At 49.7% G+C, this 22339-nt stretch overlaps 7 protein-coding genes across 7 annotated transcripts; 3 read left to right on the top strand and 4 right to left on the bottom strand.

The window, feature by feature from the left end:
- Positions 1 to 711: 711 nt before the first annotated feature.
- On the bottom strand, positions 712 to 3036 carry T310_7041 (Non-specific serine/threonine protein kinase; the record flags this gene model as incomplete). Its single annotated transcript, XM_013470171.1, has 4 exons — positions 712 to 2339; positions 2397 to 2805; positions 2857 to 2909; positions 2970 to 3036. The coding sequence occupies 4 exons, from the start codon at positions 3034 to 3036 to the stop codon at positions 712 to 714; spliced, it is 2157 nt and encodes a 718-aa protein (XP_013325625.1).
- A 712-nt stretch (positions 3037 to 3748) lies between these two features.
- On the top strand, positions 3749 to 5825 carry T310_7040 (Ankyrin repeat and BTB/POZ domain protein; the record flags this gene model as incomplete). Its single annotated transcript, XM_013470170.1, has 3 exons — positions 3749 to 3979; positions 4069 to 4121; positions 4184 to 5825. 3 exons carry the CDS (start codon positions 3749 to 3751, stop codon positions 5823 to 5825), a joined length of 1926 nt encoding a protein of 641 aa, XP_013325624.1.
- A 1312-nt stretch (positions 5826 to 7137) lies between these two features.
- Positions 7138 to 8890, bottom strand: T310_7039 (uncharacterized protein; the record flags this gene model as incomplete). The annotated part of the gene is made up of 12 exons (XM_013470169.1): positions 7138 to 7202; positions 7238 to 7246; positions 7364 to 7425; positions 7474 to 7519; positions 7576 to 7603; positions 7809 to 7833; positions 7885 to 7889; positions 8211 to 8387; positions 8528 to 8544; positions 8611 to 8619; positions 8765 to 8815; positions 8884 to 8890. The coding sequence occupies 12 exons, from the start codon at positions 8888 to 8890 to the stop codon at positions 7138 to 7140; spliced, it is 501 nt and encodes a 166-aa protein (XP_013325623.1).
- Positions 8891 to 11339: 2449 nt separating this feature from the next.
- Positions 11340 to 12297, bottom strand: T310_7038 (uncharacterized protein; the record flags this gene model as incomplete). Its single annotated transcript, XM_013470168.1, has 2 exons — positions 11340 to 11983; positions 12036 to 12297. 2 exons carry the CDS (start codon positions 12295 to 12297, stop codon positions 11340 to 11342), a joined length of 906 nt encoding a protein of 301 aa, XP_013325622.1.
- A 637-nt stretch (positions 12298 to 12934) lies between these two features.
- On the bottom strand, positions 12935 to 14224 carry T310_7037 (uncharacterized protein; the record flags this gene model as incomplete). The annotated part of the gene is made up of 3 exons (XM_013470167.1): positions 12935 to 13512; positions 13638 to 13870; positions 14076 to 14224. The coding sequence occupies 3 exons, from the start codon at positions 14222 to 14224 to the stop codon at positions 12935 to 12937; spliced, it is 960 nt and encodes a 319-aa protein (XP_013325621.1).
- A 4365-nt stretch (positions 14225 to 18589) lies between these two features.
- T310_7036 (uncharacterized protein) lies at positions 18590 to 20212 on the top strand (the record flags this gene model as incomplete). Its single annotated transcript, XM_013470166.1, has 7 exons — positions 18590 to 18625; positions 18713 to 18739; positions 18842 to 18965; positions 19213 to 19283; positions 19649 to 19811; positions 19847 to 19945; positions 20163 to 20212. The coding sequence occupies 7 exons, from the start codon at positions 18590 to 18592 to the stop codon at positions 20210 to 20212; spliced, it is 570 nt and encodes a 189-aa protein (XP_013325620.1).
- A 1333-nt stretch (positions 20213 to 21545) lies between these two features.
- Positions 21546 to 22136, top strand: T310_7035 (uncharacterized protein; the record flags this gene model as incomplete). The annotated part of the gene is made up of 4 exons (XM_013470165.1): positions 21546 to 21788; positions 21927 to 21942; positions 22021 to 22047; positions 22114 to 22136. The coding sequence occupies 4 exons, from the start codon at positions 21546 to 21548 to the stop codon at positions 22134 to 22136; spliced, it is 309 nt and encodes a 102-aa protein (XP_013325619.1).
- Between the last annotated feature and the right edge of the window lie 203 nt (positions 22137 to 22339).

Raw genomic sequence — 22339 nt, 5'->3', positions numbered from 1 at the left:
CTTCTCTCCTCACTTTCAACCAGAATTACGGACCATTCGCCAGTAGATGAGGCGCCGTACTTTTGCTACAAGGAGATAAAAAGTTGAATCTTTTTACTGTCGACACAGATTAAAAGGATAATGGCATAGATAGATATGTACTCCACATCTAGCATACAGCCGACCCACACAAAACTGCCAGATCTGCGCCAATGTCTAATCGAACATATTCAAATCACAAAGCCATATTTCAAAGGAAAGATAGAATGAGCGGGGTGGGAGATTGCCCTCTTTCCAGATTGCTCTCCGGGGGGAGGGACGGGGTCAAGTTCTGTGGGTCCTGGAAATAAGCTGTACAGAACTAATGCCATATTGAATCTGGCAGCCCAAAGTGCAGTTTCAACAAAAAGACAAAAGACAAAAGAAAAAAAAAGGGAGAATCAACCGAAAGGAGCGAATGATGTCGTTAACAAAACCTCAAGAAAACCAAACCCTTCACGCCGAGTAATGCGACACCGCCACCCTTGAACATGACTTATCCAACCAGAACACCAGAATGTCAAGCAAATGCTGAACAAAGCAAACATTAAGGAAATCCGTCAAATCATGGGACACGGAAGTCACTGGGCTCGATAAGACTTGGTCCGGAACATGGGATCGCCAGTGAACGTATCCACACCTGTCGAGGCAATCTCTCACCTGCGTAAGGATCGTGGATAGACAATGTCTCTCCTATCTCAAATTCCGGATGACCTTGTTGCCTCGAGTTAGGAAAGGGCTGGGCATTTCCTCCGTCTCGGGATCCCAGGTAGCAGGAGGGTCTCGGTCGCTGGCATTCGAGGGGCGACCTCCAGCGTTAACATTCGAATCACTCGAAATGCGTTTCGTATCATCGATGGGACGACCACCAGCCCTGGCCTGGGCAAGTTCGACCAGGGTGCGACCTCCCATATTGCGTTGCATAACAGCCTTGAACATTTCTTCACCACCACCATTGGCTTTAGAGCTAAGCTGCTTGGTTCCATTTTTCCGCGTGGGGGAGTTTGCATCGGCAGCAAGGTTGGTCGAGGATGGGATCTTGGACAACCGCCGGTTGGGCGACCTGGGCTTTGTCTCGCCAACGGCTTGACGCCCTTCAGGCTGGGACGGCCCTGAGTTCATCGAGCCCGGATGAGGAAGCCGGGAGGTTCCCGTTGGAAAGAGCGAAGGCTGGTTGCTTAATTTCTGCATCATCGCCGCGGTATTCTGCCGAAGCAGAGGACGTCTGGGGGCCTTGAAGGGATCAGGCTTCACTTTGGGCCGAGTAGGCGATGGCAGATCAGGAATATCCTCGTCATCATCCGAGCACGCCATCGTCGGCTCCCATTTCGGCCTTTCCTCCGCGAAGATGTTCTTAGAAGCAGAAGAGAGCGTGCCAGTACGACGCGGAGACAGAGATAGGGACGCTATCGAGATCGGGGAGGGTTCGGCCATCTGGACATCAACCGGCGAGTCGATCGCGGTCTTGGCACGACTGAAAGGAGTCCGGGTCTCTTTCTTGCCGGGCTTATTCTTGTTGGAGGAAGGCGAATCCAAGGATAGTTCACTCAAATCAGTGGTCGAGGGGAAATCCGAGTCCTCGCCGGCACTGGCTGAAGACGCTGAGGCTCCATGCTGAGGAACCATAGAGGCATAGTCCTGATTTTGCTGGATGCCAGCGTTCTTGTTCAGTTTCTCCAACTCCGCGGCAACTCTTTCTTGTACCTCCAGTTCGAATCGCTTGCGAAGCCTGTCAAGTTCCATCTGAACTTGACGATCAATTTCCAGCCGCGCCTTAACTTCCCATTCTCGGCGAACGGTGTTCTCGATCTCATTTCGGGCTTCAGCCTTTTCCTTTTCGAAATTGGCCAACTTCTGCTCCAGTTCCTTCGCCTTTTGGGTCACTGCCTCTTCACGTTTCTTCAAATTCTTCTCTTGATCGAGAAGCTCCCTCTCCTTTCGCATCAATCGAATGATAGGAAGATTCAGCAGGGCAGCCGTGTCCGGGCGGTGCTCAGGGTTGACACGTAGGCAGCTTGCAATGACGTTCTTCAACTCGGAGGAGTAGAAGTCTGGCAGTGGTGCGAACTTGCCCTCCCGGATCTTCTGCACCAACTGAATATGGGTCTTTGCGTTGAAAGGTGGCTGCTTCTGGCAAAGCTCATACATGATGCAACCCACGGCCCAGATATCCGAGTGCAGGGTATACTTTTCGGCCGCACAGATCTCGGGAGACATGTAGAAAGGAGTGCCGACATACGTGGACGCAAAGTCGTGGGATTGCATCAATTTGGACAGCCCAAAGTCACCCAGCTTGACAGTGTTATCACTTCCCAGGAAGACTATGGCAACAGGTTAGCTAGTTCTTTGCGGATGGTAGCTGCACTGGTGAAACTGACTATTTTCCGGCTTGAGATCGCGATGCAAGATCATGACCTGCGCCTGCTTCCCCTTGAGACCCTGTTGCTTTGGGACCGGTCCCAGGATGTTCGATCCCACAGGTGGAGGGTCGACTCCATAGTGGCAGCGATACAGAGCGGTCACCAATTGGGACAGAACACGCCAAACAAACTCCTCTTCCGCATATTTGTTCGTGGCCTTGAGGTTCTTGATGACCATGCCCAGGTCACCGCCCCCGCAGTATTCCATGTAGAGATACAGGTCTTGCGTGGCCTTGAGGTGTTCTCGGTGGTAGTAGGCGACGATGTTGGGGTGTCTCAGGGAACTCAGGATATTGAATTCGGCCGTGAGCTGTTCCCGTTCTTTCTGGGACATCTTGATGTAGTTGATTTCCTTCCGGCAGAGAATCTGGACCCAGTATTAGCTACATGTATACAATTGGAGCGTGTGGTGTCTTACAAATCCATCTGACTTGCGCTTGACCTTGCGGATGACTCCAAAGGAGCCACTTCCTAGAGTGCTGTCAGCTTGTGTAGGAAAGACAAGGTCGTGTGGGAGTTTCAGAGGCTTACCAATCCTCTCCAGCACCTCATATTTGTCGTTCTCTGCCGCCGCAGTGGAGGAGGAGGACGACGACATTGTGACAGTTCACCAGATCGATCAACCGGAGAGACGTAAGTGAAGTCGTGAACAAAGCCGGTCGATGAGCGTTAGCAGCGAAGGAGTTGTCACCTCATGAAAGACGAATGCTGGTGCTGAAATCCTGCTTTGTTAGTAGAGACAAACAAGGAGGCTACGCAGCTGGTGGGCATGGATGGACCGGGCAGAATAAATCCATGGATGAGAGTCTAACAACTAAGTTCTGTCGCGACAGCTCGATGTTTAGGGGGAGCTCTGTTGCTGAGCAACGCAGTCCAGCATTCCCCGCCCGACGCGGCAGGCGGTGAGCAACGGGGCCGTGGCAGACCCACAGCCCTCCAATCAGCAGATAGAAACACCAGGACCCGGACAACGGTGCACGTGTTGTGGATGATGTCATATTGTTGACATGGATTCTCACAGATGCTGTTCAGATGCGTGTAGAGAAGCTTCAGCCATGATTCCTCGTTTGTATTTGCAGGAGCAATCGGGTTGTGCCATCCTTTGCCTGTGTCTGCTGCGTGGCAACGGGGTGTGTTGTGTCGCTGCCACCGTTTGCCAGCAGCCGCCCACGTGATCGTTATCGATAAGCTAAGGCAGCATCCGGTTGCGCGAGCCCGAGTCCCCGCACATCTCTATCTCTGATCGACCATGTCGTGCTCGCCCTCCTCTCTGCAGCGTCTGCAGCACGGGGCTACTGAGCGTCTTCGCTATGACGGAAACCGTTCTTCGCAAAGACCAGCTCGAGATCAGCCTGCACAACGAGAAGAAGCTCATCCATGAGGGGGTTCTCAAGGAGGACAATCCGCTCGACCTGAGCGAGGGCTTCCGGACCCTCTGCGATGCCTGTCGACGAGGCGACCTGAAGCTCTGCCAAGAAAAGATCTCGGAAGGCGTCAACATCAATGCGCGGGACCCCTTCGACTACACTCCGTTGATCTTGGTAAGGCACTTCGACGCCACTGCCGAAGCAGGACGCCTGGCTGACGAGCCCTGAAGGCCAGCCTCTGCGGACATTTCGAGGTGGTCCAGCTTCTTCTCGACTCGGGTGCCTTGTGTGAACGGGATACATTTCAGGGTGAAAGGTGCGTACAGGGAGTGACTGTGTGCTGGGATGATGCTAATCGCTGCGGGTTGATTTCTGCAGATGCCTATATAACGCTCTGAACGATCGTATACGCAATTTGCTGCTGGAGTATGATTATTCCAAGTCGACGGACCCTCTCCAACCGTTTGCGGCCCATATCTCCTCGCTTTTGACGCGGGACCACCCGCAGACCTGGGATATTGTGGTGACAGACGGCGAGGAATCTCTGTTTCTGCACAAGTTTATACTGGCTGCGCGATCGCCATACTTCAAAAAGAAGCTAGCTGCGTCACCTGGGTCGACAACATTGAGGATTCCCAGCACGATTCCGCCGCAGGCCTTTGGTGCTGCTATCAAGTACCTGTACCTCGGCGAGGCGCCGAGGGAGCTTCGGAGCGGCCCTGGCACTGGGTATACCGAGTCCGAAGTGGCGGCCGGAGTTGATAAAATCGCAAAGTACCTTGAAATCCCCAATCTCCTCGACAGTATCCTGGATACCGGGGACCGGAGGCGGACTAGGCAGAGGAGGACGGCAGAAGTGGCAAGAGGTCGCGATCAGTTTGAATCGTGGTTCCGGGAAAATGTTCTCGGGAACAAGCTTGTCGTCGAGACCAGCAAGGTGAACGAGGTGAAGTGGGATCGCAACAACGCCATTTTTGCCGACGTCTTGCTCCGGGCGGATGAGGTGATTGAAGATGGGGAGGACCAGAACGATGCGCAGACGCAAGAAAATGGCGAGACGAGCTCGATTCCAGTGGGGCCTGGAGCATCGGCAGCAGAGGATACCAAGGGTGGCCGCAAGCAGAAGTCAGTTCTGTATCCGGTTCATCGAGCGATGCTCCTGCGCTCCGAGTTCTTCAATGCCATGTTTTCCTCCACTTTTAAGGAGGCCCAGGTGACGGAACACCTCCAGATTATCCACGTGGACTGCTCCCCGGAGGTTCTGGAAATCATCCTGACCTACTTCTACACGGAAAAGGCCGACTTTTCGCTCGATATAGCGGTCGACGTGCTTTTCGCAGCCGATCTTCTTTTTATCGAGAAGCTCAAGAACAAAGCGGCCGTGGTGATCAGCAGCTTGGGTAGCGGGAATCTGTCCCAGGCGCAGGCGTCGAAAACCCGACCCAGGAAACAAGCCAAAGGCGCGGGCGCGGCTGAAACGGAAGCCGAGGAGGCGGAGGAGATCGATATCTACGAGATCATCCGCGCGGCCTGGCTCACGCGGGTGCAGCGACTGGAAGAGTTTGGGGCACGTTATCTGGCCTACCGGTTGGAAGAGCACATCGACAGGCCAGAGTTTGCCGAGCTGATCAAAGAGTCGGCGACGCGGATCCAGCGGCGAGAAGAGACGGATACGATCGAGCTGCTCGATGATATCCGGTTCTATCTGGGCGAGCGGTTCCGGCTGCGGTTCGACGATACGGGACTGGTGGAGATGCTGACGGCGAATGCGCCCAAGAACTGGTATCCGAAAGCGAAGGAGGAGAACCAGACGGCCTCCGATGCGCCGAAGGAGGAGAAGCCAGCTGGTGAGGTAGCTGCTCCCGAGACGCAGGCTGCGCCGGCGGCGGAGAACAGGCCGATCATCCGGACGTTGGATGGCGACATTGTCGAGGACGAGTTTGACAGCGATGCGATCAACTATAAAATCCTGCTGGAGAAGTTGGATCGACTGTTGGAGAAGCTCAATCTGGATGCATAAGTTGGACTATATATACACACATACAGCAAGAGTGACGATTTACGAATGCATTGATGTGCATGATGACATACGCAATGCAGAAGATCTTGATATATAGCAATGACAAGATAGAATTAGATATATACCTAGGTAGATAAGCAGTTTCTATATCTAGCAATGAATAATAACCTGGTCCAGCTGTGACCTCAGACAGAACCAGCGAGTGTTGTCCGTCAAGACTACACCTCCCTGGGTAACTATGTAGGTTATCATCAGCCTTCGTCACTTAACCGATTCAACTCAAGCAAATCGGAGGCTTATATTATTCAGGCGTGTTGAGTTTATATTCTTCAATCTACAAAACAGCCAGGTAACTGAAACTACTCTCCGGACTTCTGACTCACTGACTGACTGACTGATTGATTGACTGACTGGACTCTGGCGCAGCATATACACATATACTGTACCTCATTCCCCTGCAGAGATAGAAAGCGTGTGTGTAACACTGCGATGTGATGCGATGCGATGCATGCAATGCAGTGTAACATGATCTCACGATCTCACGATCTCTCGATTTCTCCATCTACCAGGTTCATCGTATTCAAGATGGGATAGATCTCTTACTCGGAGATATACTTCTTACCAAAAATCTCAATCAGTCGGTCTCCAACATAGAGGAGGATTAATTTAAAGACATTGATTACTTCATTGATTGATTGATGATTGACCAAGAGGAAGCAGAGAAGATAGCCATTCATTCACTTTCCAAATTTAAAAAAAAGCATTGAGCTTTGGGTTTTTATGATTAAATGCGCTCTTCTCTTCCATTCCAGATTTTCTTTCTCTTTTGTATAGTTCCCAGGGCTTTCTCTGTCTTCAGTTCGTTTCGACACGACACGATCAAATAAAACCAAACTTGTCTTTCTCTTGTTTATCAGTTTCAGATCTCATTATTATTAAAAGTAGATACATAATCTATCTATCTATGACAGCGAAAACTTCTAAGGAAACCATTTTATTAATTACTTATCTCAATTGGATTCGAGAAATGAAGAGGGAATCTAATTTCTTTGATTTGATACAGTCGAGAGCATATATATACCTGTATGTATAGTACTAGCTTGAGAAAACGAATAAAGACGTAACTTGACAAATATGAATAAGACGTAAGTCAAGGCATGTACTCGATCTTACGGACTATATTTGGTAAGTACTGTATGTACTGTACAACTGTGATAGCCTCACTGGACATATACCTATCTACGTAAACTACTGAGTTTATGTATTACCATCATGTGGATCCAAGAGTGGCATATATATACAGAGTCTCAATCTAATCAGACAATTCACATAGAATTGATAGGTAGGTAGGTAGGTAGATAGATAGAGTAGATGGGTCTGGATGTATGTATGTATGTACAGTACAAACTTACAACATAGTACTGGTTAATATAATAATATTAATAATTGTTTCAGACTCTGGGCGAATCCGTCCATGGATACTTGATTGGGTGTACTGGATGCGCATAATCCTACCTAGGCAGGCATAGTATACATACCTACAGGATGTAACCGACTAGACAAATCCTCCGGCTGAGGAATTGGTAATTGTGGAATGGAGCTGATCCTACGTAGTTACAGCCACGTATATTATTATATACCCACTGACAAGTCAGATAATTTATGACAGTCATCCTTACTTCGAGGCCTATAAGCTGCAGCACCTCAGGTAAGTACCTACCTACTACTCATCAGAAGAGATCTCACGTACATACAGTACAGACAGACAGTGCAGTCAGCTAACTAAGTTCAACAAATCAAATTAAACTAAACCAAATCCTTCCAGTATTCAACCAGCGTGGCGTCAGTCTCACTCACTCAAGAGGCAGCAATAAGCGAGAGAAGCGAGAGGCAAGCAATGATTGGTTCCAGTCGAGGGGAAAAAAAAATCCCGACGGGAGACGCCGAGTTGAGTTCGTCCATGGAATTCCGGGATGTCCGTACTCCGCAAGCATCACCTAGATGTGTACTGTACAGTACATAGAGAAGAATAATATCCTACGGTAGGTACCGTACGGACCTTACCTAGGTACTCGATAGTATTATTTATTATTTACTAGTTAGTAGGGAAAACATTTATTGAATTCTTCGGCCTAAATTCGAAGAATGTTCGATCAGTCGATGATCTCATGATTCCACACTACTCCATACATTACGGAATAGGAATACCTAGGGACATGGACCAAGTTCTAGAATGTTTCTTTTCTTTTCTTTTCTTTTTGCCATGTGGCATTGCTGTTCCACAGTTCCAAGGTTAATAGTTGGAATGTAGGTGGGACGTTGGGATGTTAGGGAACGTGGTTTTCTTTTTTTTTCCTCTCGAGAATTTTTTTTGTTTCTGCCAACCTTCTGGCCCATGCTTATCCATGGATCTCTGGATGGATCGATGGATCGTGATGATGGATCTAGGTTACACTCGCTACCAGTGCACTTGAGTGAGTCCTTCCCCTCCATTTCCTCCATTCTATCCCCTTCCTCTACAACGGGGCTGCCTGCTGAGTGAGAGCTGAATACAGGTGAAGGCTGAATACAATCCTCGTACGAGTCATGAGTAATGGATGGATTGATATAGCCAATCGTGTAGTCAAGGTAATAGATTAATTAATTAATAGACTAAATAATTAACTAATCAACTACAAGAGGCATGGATGATCACTCGATACCTGCCTAGCATGTAGCCCTGTATATTAATTAATTAACACATGTCCTGTCCTTTTATCTCCGTATCTCCGGAGTACATACTTACTCGCACTATCTAGTGAGTCGTTAATAAATTATATTACCGTGGTATCTCACTGTATATATTATTCCACAAGGCTTCCCTTCCCTGCCTGTTTACCCTACTCTACCGTACCCTACCCTGGCAAACCTAGTTATGTACTGTACGTAACTAATCTAACACTTTTCCGGGCATATAAAGCAACGTAATATTAATATAAACATTATTAAAACTAGTATATTTAGTAGTAGTACTATTAGTATGCATCATACTATCATCGATCACCTATGGAGTACATACAGTACATATTGACAAGTACCTACCTGCCGAGTCGGGTATATTTTCCGATCTATCGATTTCGTAGAATTCAATAGTATATCATAGCATAGTATATAACACTATATAATAGAACTATATTTATTAAAACATCTAATAGTCTGGGAATTATCCCCTCAACTATTTAATTCACAATTAATAATAATTCCCTGCAGGCATCTTATATTTATTATCCCTCCTATCAGATATAGATGGATGGACAATGGACGATTGTTGGTACCCACCAGGCTTAGGTGACGTCGATTGATTAGTTAATTTTGCATGTCTGTATGCACTGTACATACATACATACATACAGCAACTCTCTGTAGAGTAGGGTCTGTGCATGTGCAAGGGCATGTGCATCATCATCTGATCATCCGATCTTCCTCCTCCTCCTGATCATCATCATGATCACTGTCATGATTACCACCATCCACTGCAATGAAGGAATGAATGAATGAATGAATAGCTGGAGTGGGGGTTAGTTAGCTTAGGTAGCTAGCTAGTAGGCTATCTGGTTGGTTAATCATTTCGCATGAGGGAGTAAAAACAGAAGCCCCAAGAGGGGCGAAAATCAGTCTGTCGATGATCAATCAGGCTTATTATTGATTGATTATTGATCATCGATGGGATCCCTCAGCTAGCCAGCCAGCCATTCTAGCCAGCTAATTACCCAGCCAGCTAGCCATCAGTCAGTCAGTCAGTCAGTCTGTCCACCTGTCGATCAAATCAGATAACAACCAACAAACCGTAGGTAAGAAATAATAAATAAATGCAAATGCAACGCTTGGGCATAAATCCTATTCTTTGCAATTTGTCAAGGAAAGTAAATACAGGACAGGCAGGACAAAGGCCGAACTGGACAGACAGGACAAAGGCCGAACTGGACAGACAGACAGATTCGAGTAAACTTCAGCAGGATCAACATATGTATATGCAGCACAACTAGATTGCATAGAACAGAAATAATATTCATAATACCAATAATAATAATAGAACAGTATAGTAACTAACATAGAGGGCTGCATACTGTGACCACCTTCCTTGATTAGATTAGAAAAGAAGATTAGAATAGAATACACCTCAGTAGTCAATACCTAGGTATCAGATATATGGTGTCTACTCCGTATAGTCTAGTCTATCACAACTATTCAAGTATCAATTTGAACTCCGCAGTACTGCGTATATTATCAGTAGTGGTTAATATTATATTATTAATATAGCACAACGCAAGCATCCCTGCTGCAGCAGCAATCCTAAGCCCATGCCCAGCCCAAGCCCAAGCCAATCAGCCAAGCAAGCCAAGAAAGCCATGCATGCGGCATGCCACGCCACACCACGCGACAAACACACCAGCCAGCAAGGTAGGGTTACATTACATCCATGGATAGCATCCATCCATCCATCATCCATCATCCATGAGGCATGAGCTGAAGCCTGAGCGTAACCGTCTGCGATGCTAGCTAGCTACACTAGACTAGACTAGACTTATCTAGGAAGGTCATATACAGTACCTACTTAACTCACCTACCTACCTACCTACTCCGTACGGAGTACCTAATAATTAATGAATGATTATTGGAATGATTATTGCGGAGTATTTACCGGGCGCTGACGTTAGATAGTTACTTACTTACTTACTTAGGTAGGTAGTTTGTATTCGATTGATTACTTGATTATTGATTGTCTGCTGCTTGCTTGCTTGCTTGCTTGCTTGCTCATCACATCGTTTGGTTTGGTCTGGTCAGTCTGGTCAGTCAGCTCTGCTCTGCTTGGCGAACCATGTTCGGTCTATCCACATTCTGTTGTTGGTTAGGTTGGGTTGGGAATCAATCATCAGTCAGTCAATCAATCAATCGGATGTCGATTGCCGATGAGGGTCACTTCTCTGACCACGCGTATGTCTTTCTCTGCATTGACTAATTCTATTTATCCCGTCTAGTCTACTGAAGTGGATAAATGTCCGATGTCGCGTGCTCAACAAGTAATATCCATAATGCGGCCGTCTAGACAGGCCAGTCAGACCATAGATATGTAGTATATACAGATTTCTCAAAAATACAGTAATCCCGAAGAAAAACCAACTCCCCATGCAGTAGTAAACCTCCCGTGGTATCTATCAAGACTGATCTCAAGCAGCTGCGCCGATTCCTTCCCCACCGAGATACATGAATCAGTAAAGAAATGCTTATGTACAGGCCGTATCAACGTGATTTCGTCAAAAACTAAAAAACGCCGAAAAAAAAAATCCCGCCAGATGGACAGCTGTAAACACGCTGTATTTACAGTGCCCAGATGTAGATAGATGAGCTTTTTTTTTTTTTGAGTCGAGTCGAGCCTGCCAGCTCACCGACCTGACTCTTGATCACACTATAGTAGCCGTCACGGCTCGCCCTGTATGGCAGCCCCTCTCGTGCCGCTTCATGTTGCTGCGCACACTAAACGCCTTGCCACACCCCACATGCGTGCACCGGAAGGGCTTCTCGCCCGTGTGGCTGTGCGAGTGGATGCGGAGACTCGACGGCCGCGAGAAGGCCTTGTGGCAGGTCCGGCACACGTAGCGGTCGTGGTTCTGCGGATACGGCGCCGAGCTGGACGGCGGGAAGTAGTGGTGGTGCTGCCATGCCGGAGTCACCGGCGAGATCATCGGTGCATGGGACGATGGCGGCATGCCCGCTGCAGGTGGTGCCCCGTTCTGGGCCGGGTACGAGCTGGGAGGATTTTTCGCCGGATACGCTGCCGGCGGCTCGACGGACGAGGTGTAGGAGCCCATGCTCGGTGCGGGCGATGCATAGGGAGCACTGGAAATGCGTGACTCCTGGGAAATGGAGGGCCGCTCTGATGATGGCGTTGGCAGTGACGTCGTAATGGGTGGAAGCTGTGTCTGCGGCTGCGGCGGATTCATCGAGCTGGTAGCACTGCTGCTGCTGGACGTAGAGAGAGAGCGCGAGGAGGATGAGGTTGATGACGATGGAGAGTGTTTGCCCTGCTGAATCCCCCGTCGAATGCAGCGGAGGCGTAGGCGGCAGAAACATGCGAGAGCTGGGCTCATTCGATTGAGATGGGTTCGGGCGATGCCGTTCTGTCAGTTGATTAGCAACGGATCGTGACTGCATATCACAGATGCTACATACTGGCTGGAGGAAGTGCACAGTCCACTCCCTCCAGGAGGGTGGAGATGGACGGCAGAGAGCATTTCGGCTGGTCCTCTGCCGGCGGCGACAATGGAGCCCGCGGTGATTGCGTGAAGTTCATGGATGGAAAGTAAGAGTTGGGCGCATTCTTCTCCTGGCATTCGGCAAAAGTCCTTGTTCGAGAGCTGGGCGGACGGGACTCTGGCGGCGAGGGCCGACGAGAGTCGGTCGAGTCGCTTGTTATTAGACTGGCGAGGTCCATGATGCAGACCGAGTTTGATCCTTGATCCCTCCGCTTGATAAGTATACAGTCCCACGAGAAGGATATACGGAGTACGTAGTGTTGAACAGAAGGGGGCAGCTTGCCAGATGACGAAGGGCCAGAGGAGTAGGGCTGGAATATGAATGTACTCCGGGCAGAGGGGGGTCGTTGGTTGATATGGGGCCGAAGTGGAACAGTCAGGCCAACCCTGACTCCGACGCCGCCATATCGTTAATACGGAGTAATACCTTGATTCGTCTCGACCAGCCCCTCGGTACGGAAGCTTAATGAACGCTGGACTGAAGGGGGAGGAGGATGCGGATCATTAGGCTCGCACCCTCGCCATGGCCCATTAGGGCAGGCAGGACTCGTGGAGCAGACGCCATGGCGTGGGTTTGCTCCGTCGAACGTGCAGTCCCCACCGGCTCCGGCTCGTGGCGCGCAGCAGCTAGCGAGGTATTATTAGGATGGTCGAGGATACAGCTGTTTTAGCCTCGAGTGACGCGGCCACATGGGCCAGACTTTGACAGATCAGCCGCGGCCAATCAGCGCGCGAGGATGCGCCGTGTCGGCCATTTCCGCGAACGGTTAGGCCTTTGCTCGATCCAGCGCTCTAGTGCCGATCCACAGGAGAAAATCACATTGCACGGTCGATCGCGAACGGTGGCTCTCGCCTGGACCTGTCACAGTGCCCTCTCTGCCCCGTTAACGGCTGATCGTAGGCCGGAGGATCGCTGGCCGTGCTGCAGGCCTGATCTCGCGGATCTCCAGAGTCCAGCTCCAGCGGGTCGTCACCGGCCACCCGGCGCGAGATGCCTTCCACGACGCTCGACAGTCGATAGGTACGGGGAAGGCATTCCCAGCGAGAGTCGAGAGTCGAGAGTCGGGACCCAAGGCCTTGGGGGCGGGTTGTCGAGGAGTTTGCAGTATCCATGGGACAGCCTGTTGTCTGCTGACAAACCAACAGGCCGGCGGCCCGGGCGCTGATTGCACGGTCCGGAAGGAGCAAGTTGTTGGCTCTGCCATAATCCATTCTGCACTGATCGCAGAGCTTGGCATGGATATTGGCTGGCTGTTCCGAGCCCCATGCAGTGATGCACGCCGGCTGATCGCTGGGCCCGCGGGAGAACCTCGCAGAAGCCTTGTCGAAGCACGCTCGAAACCCCCCCCCCCCCGGCAGCCCTTGCGTGCCACGCTCTGACAGCTGCATCACCGCTGCAGACAGTGGACACGCTGGATGCCATGGTCTGCGGTTGCAGGAGCGTATTCTGCTACAGCGACGACCATACGGGCTCCCTCCACGTAACCGCACACAGCCTGAATTTGTGACCCCTATTTACCATCCATTAAACTTAGATAATAATGCTGATCGGGGAGATCAACGGGGGAGACGCTGTTCCAGGCGTCTGGCGTACGGCGCTGCGCCGCTGACTCGAATGAATTTATCCGGATAGACTCTTCAGCGGCTCCAAGCAGGCACGGGAGCCGACGAAGGATCCGCGCCGTGCACAGTGCATCGTCACCTCTCTCCACATTCCCAGCAGCTGGAGGCCCCACACCCGTCCTCTCGCGGCTGGCCTTCGGTGCTCAACTCCCGCTCTGTCGTTATGAACGCCTGTTGCTGGGTGTACGGAGGATGAAGGTGAACGACAGGGTGTTCGTCGGAAGCCAGCACGCGGAGGATAACCGGCAGAGGGAGTGGAAAACCTAATCTGCGACTGGTCCAGCAGCCAAGACGAGATGAAGGACAATCAGCAAGCAACGTGTGCAGTGCGTACCAACCTTGTGCGGTGGATTGCTGAGAGCCACCGCCCATGAGTTTTATCTGGGACGGCCGGCGCAAGCCCGCAGTTCTCCGGCCGTCAGGAGGCGTCGACGGGGGGAGTTCCCCCGGGAATCGGGCCGCCAGCCCGCTGTTCTCGGGCATGGCGACCGCAGCGGTGCGCGCTGTGTCGGCCGTGCTTCCTTCTGATGACGCTGATGAAGCTGATGATCATGCTTGATAAGTTGGAGACGCGGCACGGCCATCGCCATCCCCAGAAGGAAGGTGGAAGCCAGCGGTCGCGGCCGCGCGGGTCGGTCTTGCCGCATTGAGCAGGCAACGGGGATCGCCCGCGCTGCACTGCAATGGGCGACCCGCCGGGATGATCTTCCGCAAGGAGCGCTGCCCTGCGCGATCCTTGTGGGCCTGCGCTCGGCTATCCAGGCCACTCATGCGTTGCTCGCGCCGTCTAGCCTCCTGCCCATGCGCAGGGAGTTAATATGCACCGCTGGCCGTCGTCCAGTCAGAGCCGCCGGATCCCTGGCTGAGCAACAGTATACGAGCAGTCGGCGCGCCCGTACCATGATTCTCCCGCAACGGCCTGTCCCGACGCTGGGGCCTGGGGTCTTGGCCGTGGCTTTGCAGCATCGATGATCTTCCATAATTATTACCTGCCCGAACGGGCAAGTGATTCGCCTCGGGACGTGTCCGAAAGTCTGTCCAGATGCAGATCCACTGGGCCAGTCAGGGGACCAGGGAAAATCTACCCGAGTCTACGGGGAGATATAGCCAGCCATGAGTTTCTTATGGCCGTTCCCGGGGAGCAAGCTGCTGGGACTGCACGCGTACAGGATGACGCAGGATGGTCATTAACAAGACGATTTAATGCCCAGTATGGAGGTCTACCCGTCAGAATCCAAGCAAGACGCTGTCCGAGACAGGATACTCGTACGCAACCAGGGGAATCAAACCCAGGCAAAATCATTTGTACCGACAGAGATATAGATACGGAGCATTCGTATACCTCGTATCGATCTTTCTTGCCTTAATTGCAGATCGCATCTCCTGTGGGTGGATGGGTACCATGGTTGGGTTGACAGGCACATGCAATGCAATGATCGCCCTTGTCAACCCCCCGAGGTCCGCTTGCTGCACTATCAGGGGAGAATAATGCCTTCGTCTCTCTGTTCGACCAAGCAATCGCCCTTCGTGGCCGTCACAAAGAGCGATGCCACCGTACCGATTGTTAATATTATTATTAATATTATTATTATTATTGGCAACGGGACTGGATGGAACGATCTCCCGCCATCGCCCCTTTCGGGATCTCGTATTTCGTAACCGGGTCGCGAATCGGCGGAGCTCCCTGGCTAGTTGCTCATCAGTGCGCCATTATTGGCGGACTAAAAGGATCCGAAGGAGCTGCGCTTACGCATGGCGATCCACGATCTGGAGTACGTTGTAACAACTACATAGCACCGCGAGCTACGCTGTATCGTGCACTGCGCAGTCGCATTCAGTTCTGTTGGCAATTGACAGTTGGGCAGTGTGACCACTCATACCAGCGATCCCTCCTCCGTATCCTTCAGGAATGCCTGGAATGGCCGCGGTGGAGACGAATGCCAAACTCAACTGCTTTGTGCAGCCAACAGCTCTCGACAGCTCCCCCGAAGAAACTCTCCGTATGGCTGTTGCGTGGAGGGATTATGCAGCTGGTCCTGCATGAAGAGACCCAAAGGGAAGTAACCCCGTGGTTCGCGTTTCCCGTGACCCGTCGCCCGGGGAAGGGCCTGTTCTTGCTGCAGCCTGCGTCTGCATACAAAGATAGGCCTTGTCGAGGCTCGTCCAGGGAGCTGCATGGTCCCGAGCGATAAGACCCGATCCCAGTGGATGAATCATTTCTGGGGAGGATGACGTTATTCCCCGGCCGTCTGAGGCCAGGAGACACGGCACAGTTCGATGTGCGGTGATGCCGTGATGGGTTCGTTTCTTGCTGAAGCATTGAAGGTTGGTTCTGTGCGCAGTGGGCAGCGCCTTGGCGATGTGGCCCATGGGGGAAATGGGGATTGGGAACAACTGCCCGATTAAGAAGATCACGAGTCAGCGAGTCCGGGCGTGCTGACTAAGCTGGGGCCCGGCAGCACCAAATCCCGTGACCGAGATCCATCCGGCGCCGATCATCCACGACGGGGCAGTCCCGGCTCGCTGGCCACGTTAGCGGGCGCACTCTGGCACTCGCGATCGGCGGCAAGGACCAGGGGGCTTGCGTTCTGGGCCCAGCCCTGCCTGGCGCCTGGCCGATTCGGGCAGGTGCGAACTGCACGCCTTCCTCCGTCGCTACCTGCCACCCTGCCGCCCCACGATGCGATTGCAGAGACGAAGGAACCAGGACAGCGACCAGAGGAATCACCTCCGCCTCAGCACCACGAGATTCACACCTCTTCTCAGGCAGAACAACTGCTCTGGCTGTCAAAGTCCCTCCGCGTTTTAGCTGTGTCGACGCTGGACCGCCTTAAAATGACGATCCCGCTAGCGCCGTGTCGCGGCGGAGACGCCCCTGTTCCTCACGTGGCTTCTGCAGCCACTAGGGCGGTTGTTAATCTGGAGATCTTCCCTAGTTAGGAACCAAAGCCGAAACATCGGCAGCCTGCGCGCCTGTGCCTCCGGACTAGCCAACTTATCAATCAATCAATCAGTCCATCCGTCAGTGATCCCCCCTCAGGGATCCTGTCCTGGTCGTGGTGACTGACTCGGCACTGGAGACCGTCTCGGATTCCGGCCCCCCCCCCAGAGTGCTGCGCGCTCCGTTTGCGAGAGGTTGAAGTTGGGTTGCCAGTGGCTGCCTCAGGACCAGCATCAAGGTTGCAGGTCGTCATCGTATTGGTGTCGAACTGTCGATCCTAGATCGCACCGCCCACCGCTCCCCCCGGTCGCAGCCAGCTCTCCCAACTGGCTGTCTCCTCCGGACTGTGCCAGACACCTGACGCTCTGCGCCTGTGCTCCGTTCAATTCCGACGCTCAGGTCCTATGCGCCCCGACTTTAATCCGTTTCATGCTCCCCAGTCGGTGATATGATAGATCCAACAACCCATCTACATCTGCCGCCTGGAATTAAGGTGCGCACAATATGCACCGGAGGAGCTTTCGATAGCCAGTCATCGTCCGAGTCAGACGCCATCCTCCGTCGTCACAGTCTCTGAGGCCACCCGACGGACAATTCCAATTCGGGCCATCTTCCGGGGCATTGGCCCCGGGACCTCGCTCTGACCGTCTGACCAGTCACTCAGGCCCCCCAGAGAGTGAGATGTGGCAAGCAAATCGAACTACTGCGCGCGCATGGAATCGGTCACAACCTGTCGAGTTCTGGAAGTCGTCCGTCACCTGATACCATTTTCCAGAATAGGCAGGTATTTAAAGAGGTACCATGGCAGTCGCCTTCAATATTACGGAGTACTCCGTACAGATACATCGACCTGGTTTGATCCATTGATTCCTGGCCATCGGCGGGAGCTTCATCGGTTGTGATCAGTTTGTGCTTCGATCCTAGTCGCAGCATTTACGACTAGCCATGGTCAGTCGTAGATTTCAGCCCCATAGCCCCTGATGTCTAGGAAATGCACCAATGACTTCAGAGATCGTCCCTTCATCGTGATATCTTACGCGTTACGGCAGATCACGAGTTCAACCCAGGTCGGTTTGCTTTGAATGTTCGAAACCAGGTAGTTGCATACGGAGTAACTAGAGGGCAAGGTGGTATTGATCATTCTCACTAGTTGCTGAACACAACCAATTCTTTCAAGGCTGCAGCGGGAAACCTGGAGGCAGGAATCCCGGCTTATTCGGTATATATCGGTATTAAGTCTGGAGTTGAACTGGAAAGGACTACAGAGTACTCCGTACTTGACCTGCCAGACGGAATCCTGTCGCTTTTCCGTCTACGGAGTAAGCTAGCTTCAGACCGGTTAATCTCTAACCATCCGTCAGTTGAACTGATAATCTACTCCGTAAAGACTGCAGTAATAAGCTTCACCAACACCTTCATAGCCACTAGGCGCGCCACAGCGACAGCACGTTATCTCCCCAGCATCGGGTATACGGCACTGCCGTGAACCTTGACTCTTGACCAAGGGCCATCGCAATGACTGTAATCGTAAAAAAGGTCACAATGGGGGCCGTTGGTTACGCCACACAGCACAGTCACAGTCAGGCCGCATTGATGCTATCCTGAAGAAAGCCAGGATTTTTTACAGTACGCAATACTCCGTACTCTGTACCGAGTAATTATTATTACACAGCTATTAAGGACAGCAGCGGGCCGTGCTTGGCGGATTGATCTCCATTGCAGTGGGCCTCTGGTGGTCTGTTCGTCGCCAACGGCTGAGCTTCATTCACCACAATGGCATAGGTACGGTCCAAGCGTTGCCTGCGAACCGTCCACTACTGCGCGGAGATAGCCTTATATCCGTTTGAATGGTTAACAATAATTCCAATCTCCCGCTACCCTGGTTGACCCTGGTGAGAATTGAAACGATGGATTCAGCCACAGTAGTCGAATGGTCGCTATTAGTACGTACGAGTTTTGAGTTTTCTTTATGCAACTGCGTTCTTTGAGGAACTGACGGGCATCTGCCAATGGCTTATTGCCGTCCACAGCTCGCCTGTTTGTCAGGAACAATCGACGTACGTTGGGCAAACTTGCAGCAACAGCTCATACTGTACACACTCTCTCTTTAATCTTTTAATCTGAGTTTGCTGTGGAATAAACTCTCATCCTGTCAGTAGTCATCAGTGGATCATATGGCCAGTGGCCAGTGGCAGTCCACGTCAGATGCTGATGCTGCGCGGCGCCAAGGCCCAACTCCAAGGGAGGCGTCGGAGGCAGTCCCACCTGTCAACGAAGATCAGCGTAGGTTGGAACTTGGCGGGAGACTTTACTTTGTCCCGGGCAAAGATAACTCCGTGCGGTAGAATACATCCGATGAGTTTGATTAACTCATCACAGCTGGAGGCTTGGAGAGTGCTCCGTACGGAGTACAGGGTACAGCGTACCGATCCCGTCCAAGTGTCCGTGAGGCAGGCTTTCACTTTCGCCCCCAAAACGCGGGAAAAGAGGTCCTTGGAAATTAATTAAATTAATTGCGTTGGCTGATCAGATGATCTGAGTGCTCCAGAGGAAATTAATTCATCTGATTTATATCCGGTGCAGCCAGTTGAAGTATTTCATGTGTGCAATCACGTCTCATCTGTGGTCGTCGTCCATCATTATTGAAAATGCGTCTACAGAGTACTCCATACTGGTAATTAGGTGTATATACGGTCGGGTGAAGTTTTAACTGATCTCACTACTCCGTACTCCCTAAAGCTAAGTGCCAATCAGCCTTCGGGCAAGTTTCACGACTGAGTGTCAGCGAAGATTGATAAAGCATGAATGAATAATAAAGAAAAAAAGCGGGGAATTTTTGTTTCTCCACAGTCATACGGAGGCTGCTCGAAGGAAGTAACTTTGGTAGCCAGCTTCCTGAAGCAGTGCCACGACGCGCCGATCATCAGTAGTTAGTAGACTGTAGACTAGTACGGAGTACTCCATAGATACCTTACCTGTTAAGTGATTTGATGGGATGGACGAATGTGCAACATGATACATTACATCCCTTCATCCCTTCATCCCTCCTGTCGGGAACATGGAGGACGGGAACTCTGACAACGGAGCTGGCCAATCAGGAATACAGATTATTGAAGCAAAGGCCGGAAGGTTAGTTAAGAAGTTAATAATGATAATTAAGCCAGGACAATCCGACAAAGCGGGCTGCGGCCGACCGTCTGTCGATCATGATCATCTGCGTCATCTCTCCGAGATCAATATACCGTCAAGCGACTCAAGCAGTGGTGTGCTGTGCGCAGCAATCTATATATATTATTTTACGGAGTAACTACTCCGTACTCCGTACTCCATACGGAGGAATCATCCATGGATGTTATACTATAACCACCTTCCTCATCCGGATGAATGAATACATTCCATCTATCCATCCATCTATCCATCCGTCCGTCCAACAAAACAAAACAAAGAAAAAAAACCACTAATTAAATTAATTTAAAGCAGCTCAGCCACGAAGAAAGAAAGATCTCGATCGAGAGGAAATGAATGAATGAATCAGCGGCAGTTAGGTATGTAGGTTAGGCATCAATCAATACGACCGCCGAGTCAGAGTCGTGACAGATCAGATGAACTGATGAAGAAGAACCGGAAGTTTGCTGGTTAATTTGATACAATGTCTGCATGCAGATATCTGTTCCAGGTTGAACGTGTTAAACTTAGCAAGATAGTACGGAGTATAGATCTGTGGTATTATGACTCGGTGGTAGTAAAGATATCTTTTTTTCCCTTTCCTATCTTCGCATTGCTGCTACCTCTTGCAAGCATATCTTTTATTTGCTATACATCATATTATATTATAGTCGCCCGATCTCAGCTGCATAGTTATTCCAAGACATGCAATAAATAAACAAAATAAATACATACCAGGCCAGCATGAACAATATGAGCAATAGAAATAAAAAAAGCCGTCTGTCTCTCAAAGAAAGAAAGCCACGTATCTATCGTTCTTAAATTGTGTTATTAGTTCGTATTATTACTGTACATACTATCATTTATCTACGACGAGAGTTTCTGAGTTACTTTGTGATCCATCTTCTGGAGCTTTTTTTTTTACTTTTACTTTCTTCTTTCTTATTCTCTTTTCAAAACGAAAGGAAAGGAGACACCGGATTTAAAATAGATAGAACAATGAATGATCTGTCTGTACCCACCGGATATGCGAGAAGATTTCATTTTTTTGTATTATAGATATAGATATTTATAGATAATATTAGATATTATAGAGTGATAGAGTGTAAATAAATGAATGCTCATCTAGATATTTATATACTCTGTAGTATTTCTTTCCAGGAACAAATATATAAAATAGTATTGCTGTCCAGTTAAGTCAGAGTTGAAGACTAGCTCATCTTAACTCATCTCATGCTCATGTCTTCTTCTTCTTCTTCTTCTTTTGTTTCTTTTATTTCCTTCCCTTTCACTCACTCTCTTTTTTTCTCTAAAAAAAAACTCTCGAGAGTTCATATACTCATTGTTTTGCTATATTTGTCCCTAATTTTTCTTTTCTTTCTTTTCTTTCTTTCTTTTATTCTTTTTTTTTTACTACCCAATCTTTGTCCGATTATATTTTTTATTCTATACTCTGTACATGTAATGTATGTACTTATACATTTTCATGTCAAATGTCAAGATTGCGGAAGGTATCTATAGGAAGTATGTATTGTACAGTACATACAATGCTTAAGATTAACTCTTCTTATCATTTTATTAGCCTATCTCATTGCATCTCATATATACTCGTTTGTTGCATAATATATTAGTTATATTAGTTAATGGCAACCATATATATATATGTATTCAATTGAGAAAAAATGGGGGGAAAAGAAAATGTTTATATTGATGTGCTGTGTGCTGTGTATCAGAGACATCCATTCTTTCTCTCTGCTTGCTTCTGCGTCACGAAATTCTGAATATCTGATACTATTATATTGGCTCCTCTCTACCATTCATTCGAGTACATATGTCTGCGCCGCGTCCATCAGACGAAAGTCGAAGACAATTATGATACGAAAAGAGACTCCTCATCCGCTCCTCATGACGACGAGACGACTGGTCGTGACTGACCATATGGTACGCCATTTGGTGGATACAGCACAGACAGGCGCTGAGTTAAATACCATTGTATTTAGCTGTAATAATACCGTCGAGGGTCTCATCCAGCAGGCTTGGGAATTTTTTTGTTTTTCGTCAGTCTGGCTTGTATTGTAGCGTGCTGGTTTGTTTTGTATGTACTTCGCTACCCCTATCGATATCAATCGAGGCGTTTTGTGCTGGATAGCTTTAATGTCTAATGTCTACCCAGGTCTGTTGGAGGGAGCTGATGGAGCAGGTATTATCTTCGGGCATGATAATGATTTATAGGAATAAAAATAACAAAAGAAATTAGACTGTATAGTTAGACTGTATCTTTACAAGTAGGTGAACAGACAGTGAACAGTGAAATTAATATTCAAGGCGAGGCATATAAATCGACATCCTTATCCAAAAAAAAGTTTCCTTAAAATAGCTGGCATGGATCGACCTGCTGATGTTTAAGAAGTCGTCGAGATTTTTGTTGTGATGGATGAAGAGCTGGAGTCCTCCCTCTCTCTGTGTGTGTGCTGAATCAAATCTTCAGTAAT

Source organism: Rasamsonia emersonii (genome assembly GCF_000968595.1).
Source record: "Rasamsonia emersonii CBS 393.64 chromosome Unknown ctg1118621760493, whole genome shotgun sequence".
Classification (NCBI taxonomy): domain Eukaryota; kingdom Fungi; phylum Ascomycota; class Eurotiomycetes; order Eurotiales; family Trichocomaceae; genus Rasamsonia; species Rasamsonia emersonii.
This window is presented reverse-complemented; position numbering and strand designations above follow the sequence as displayed.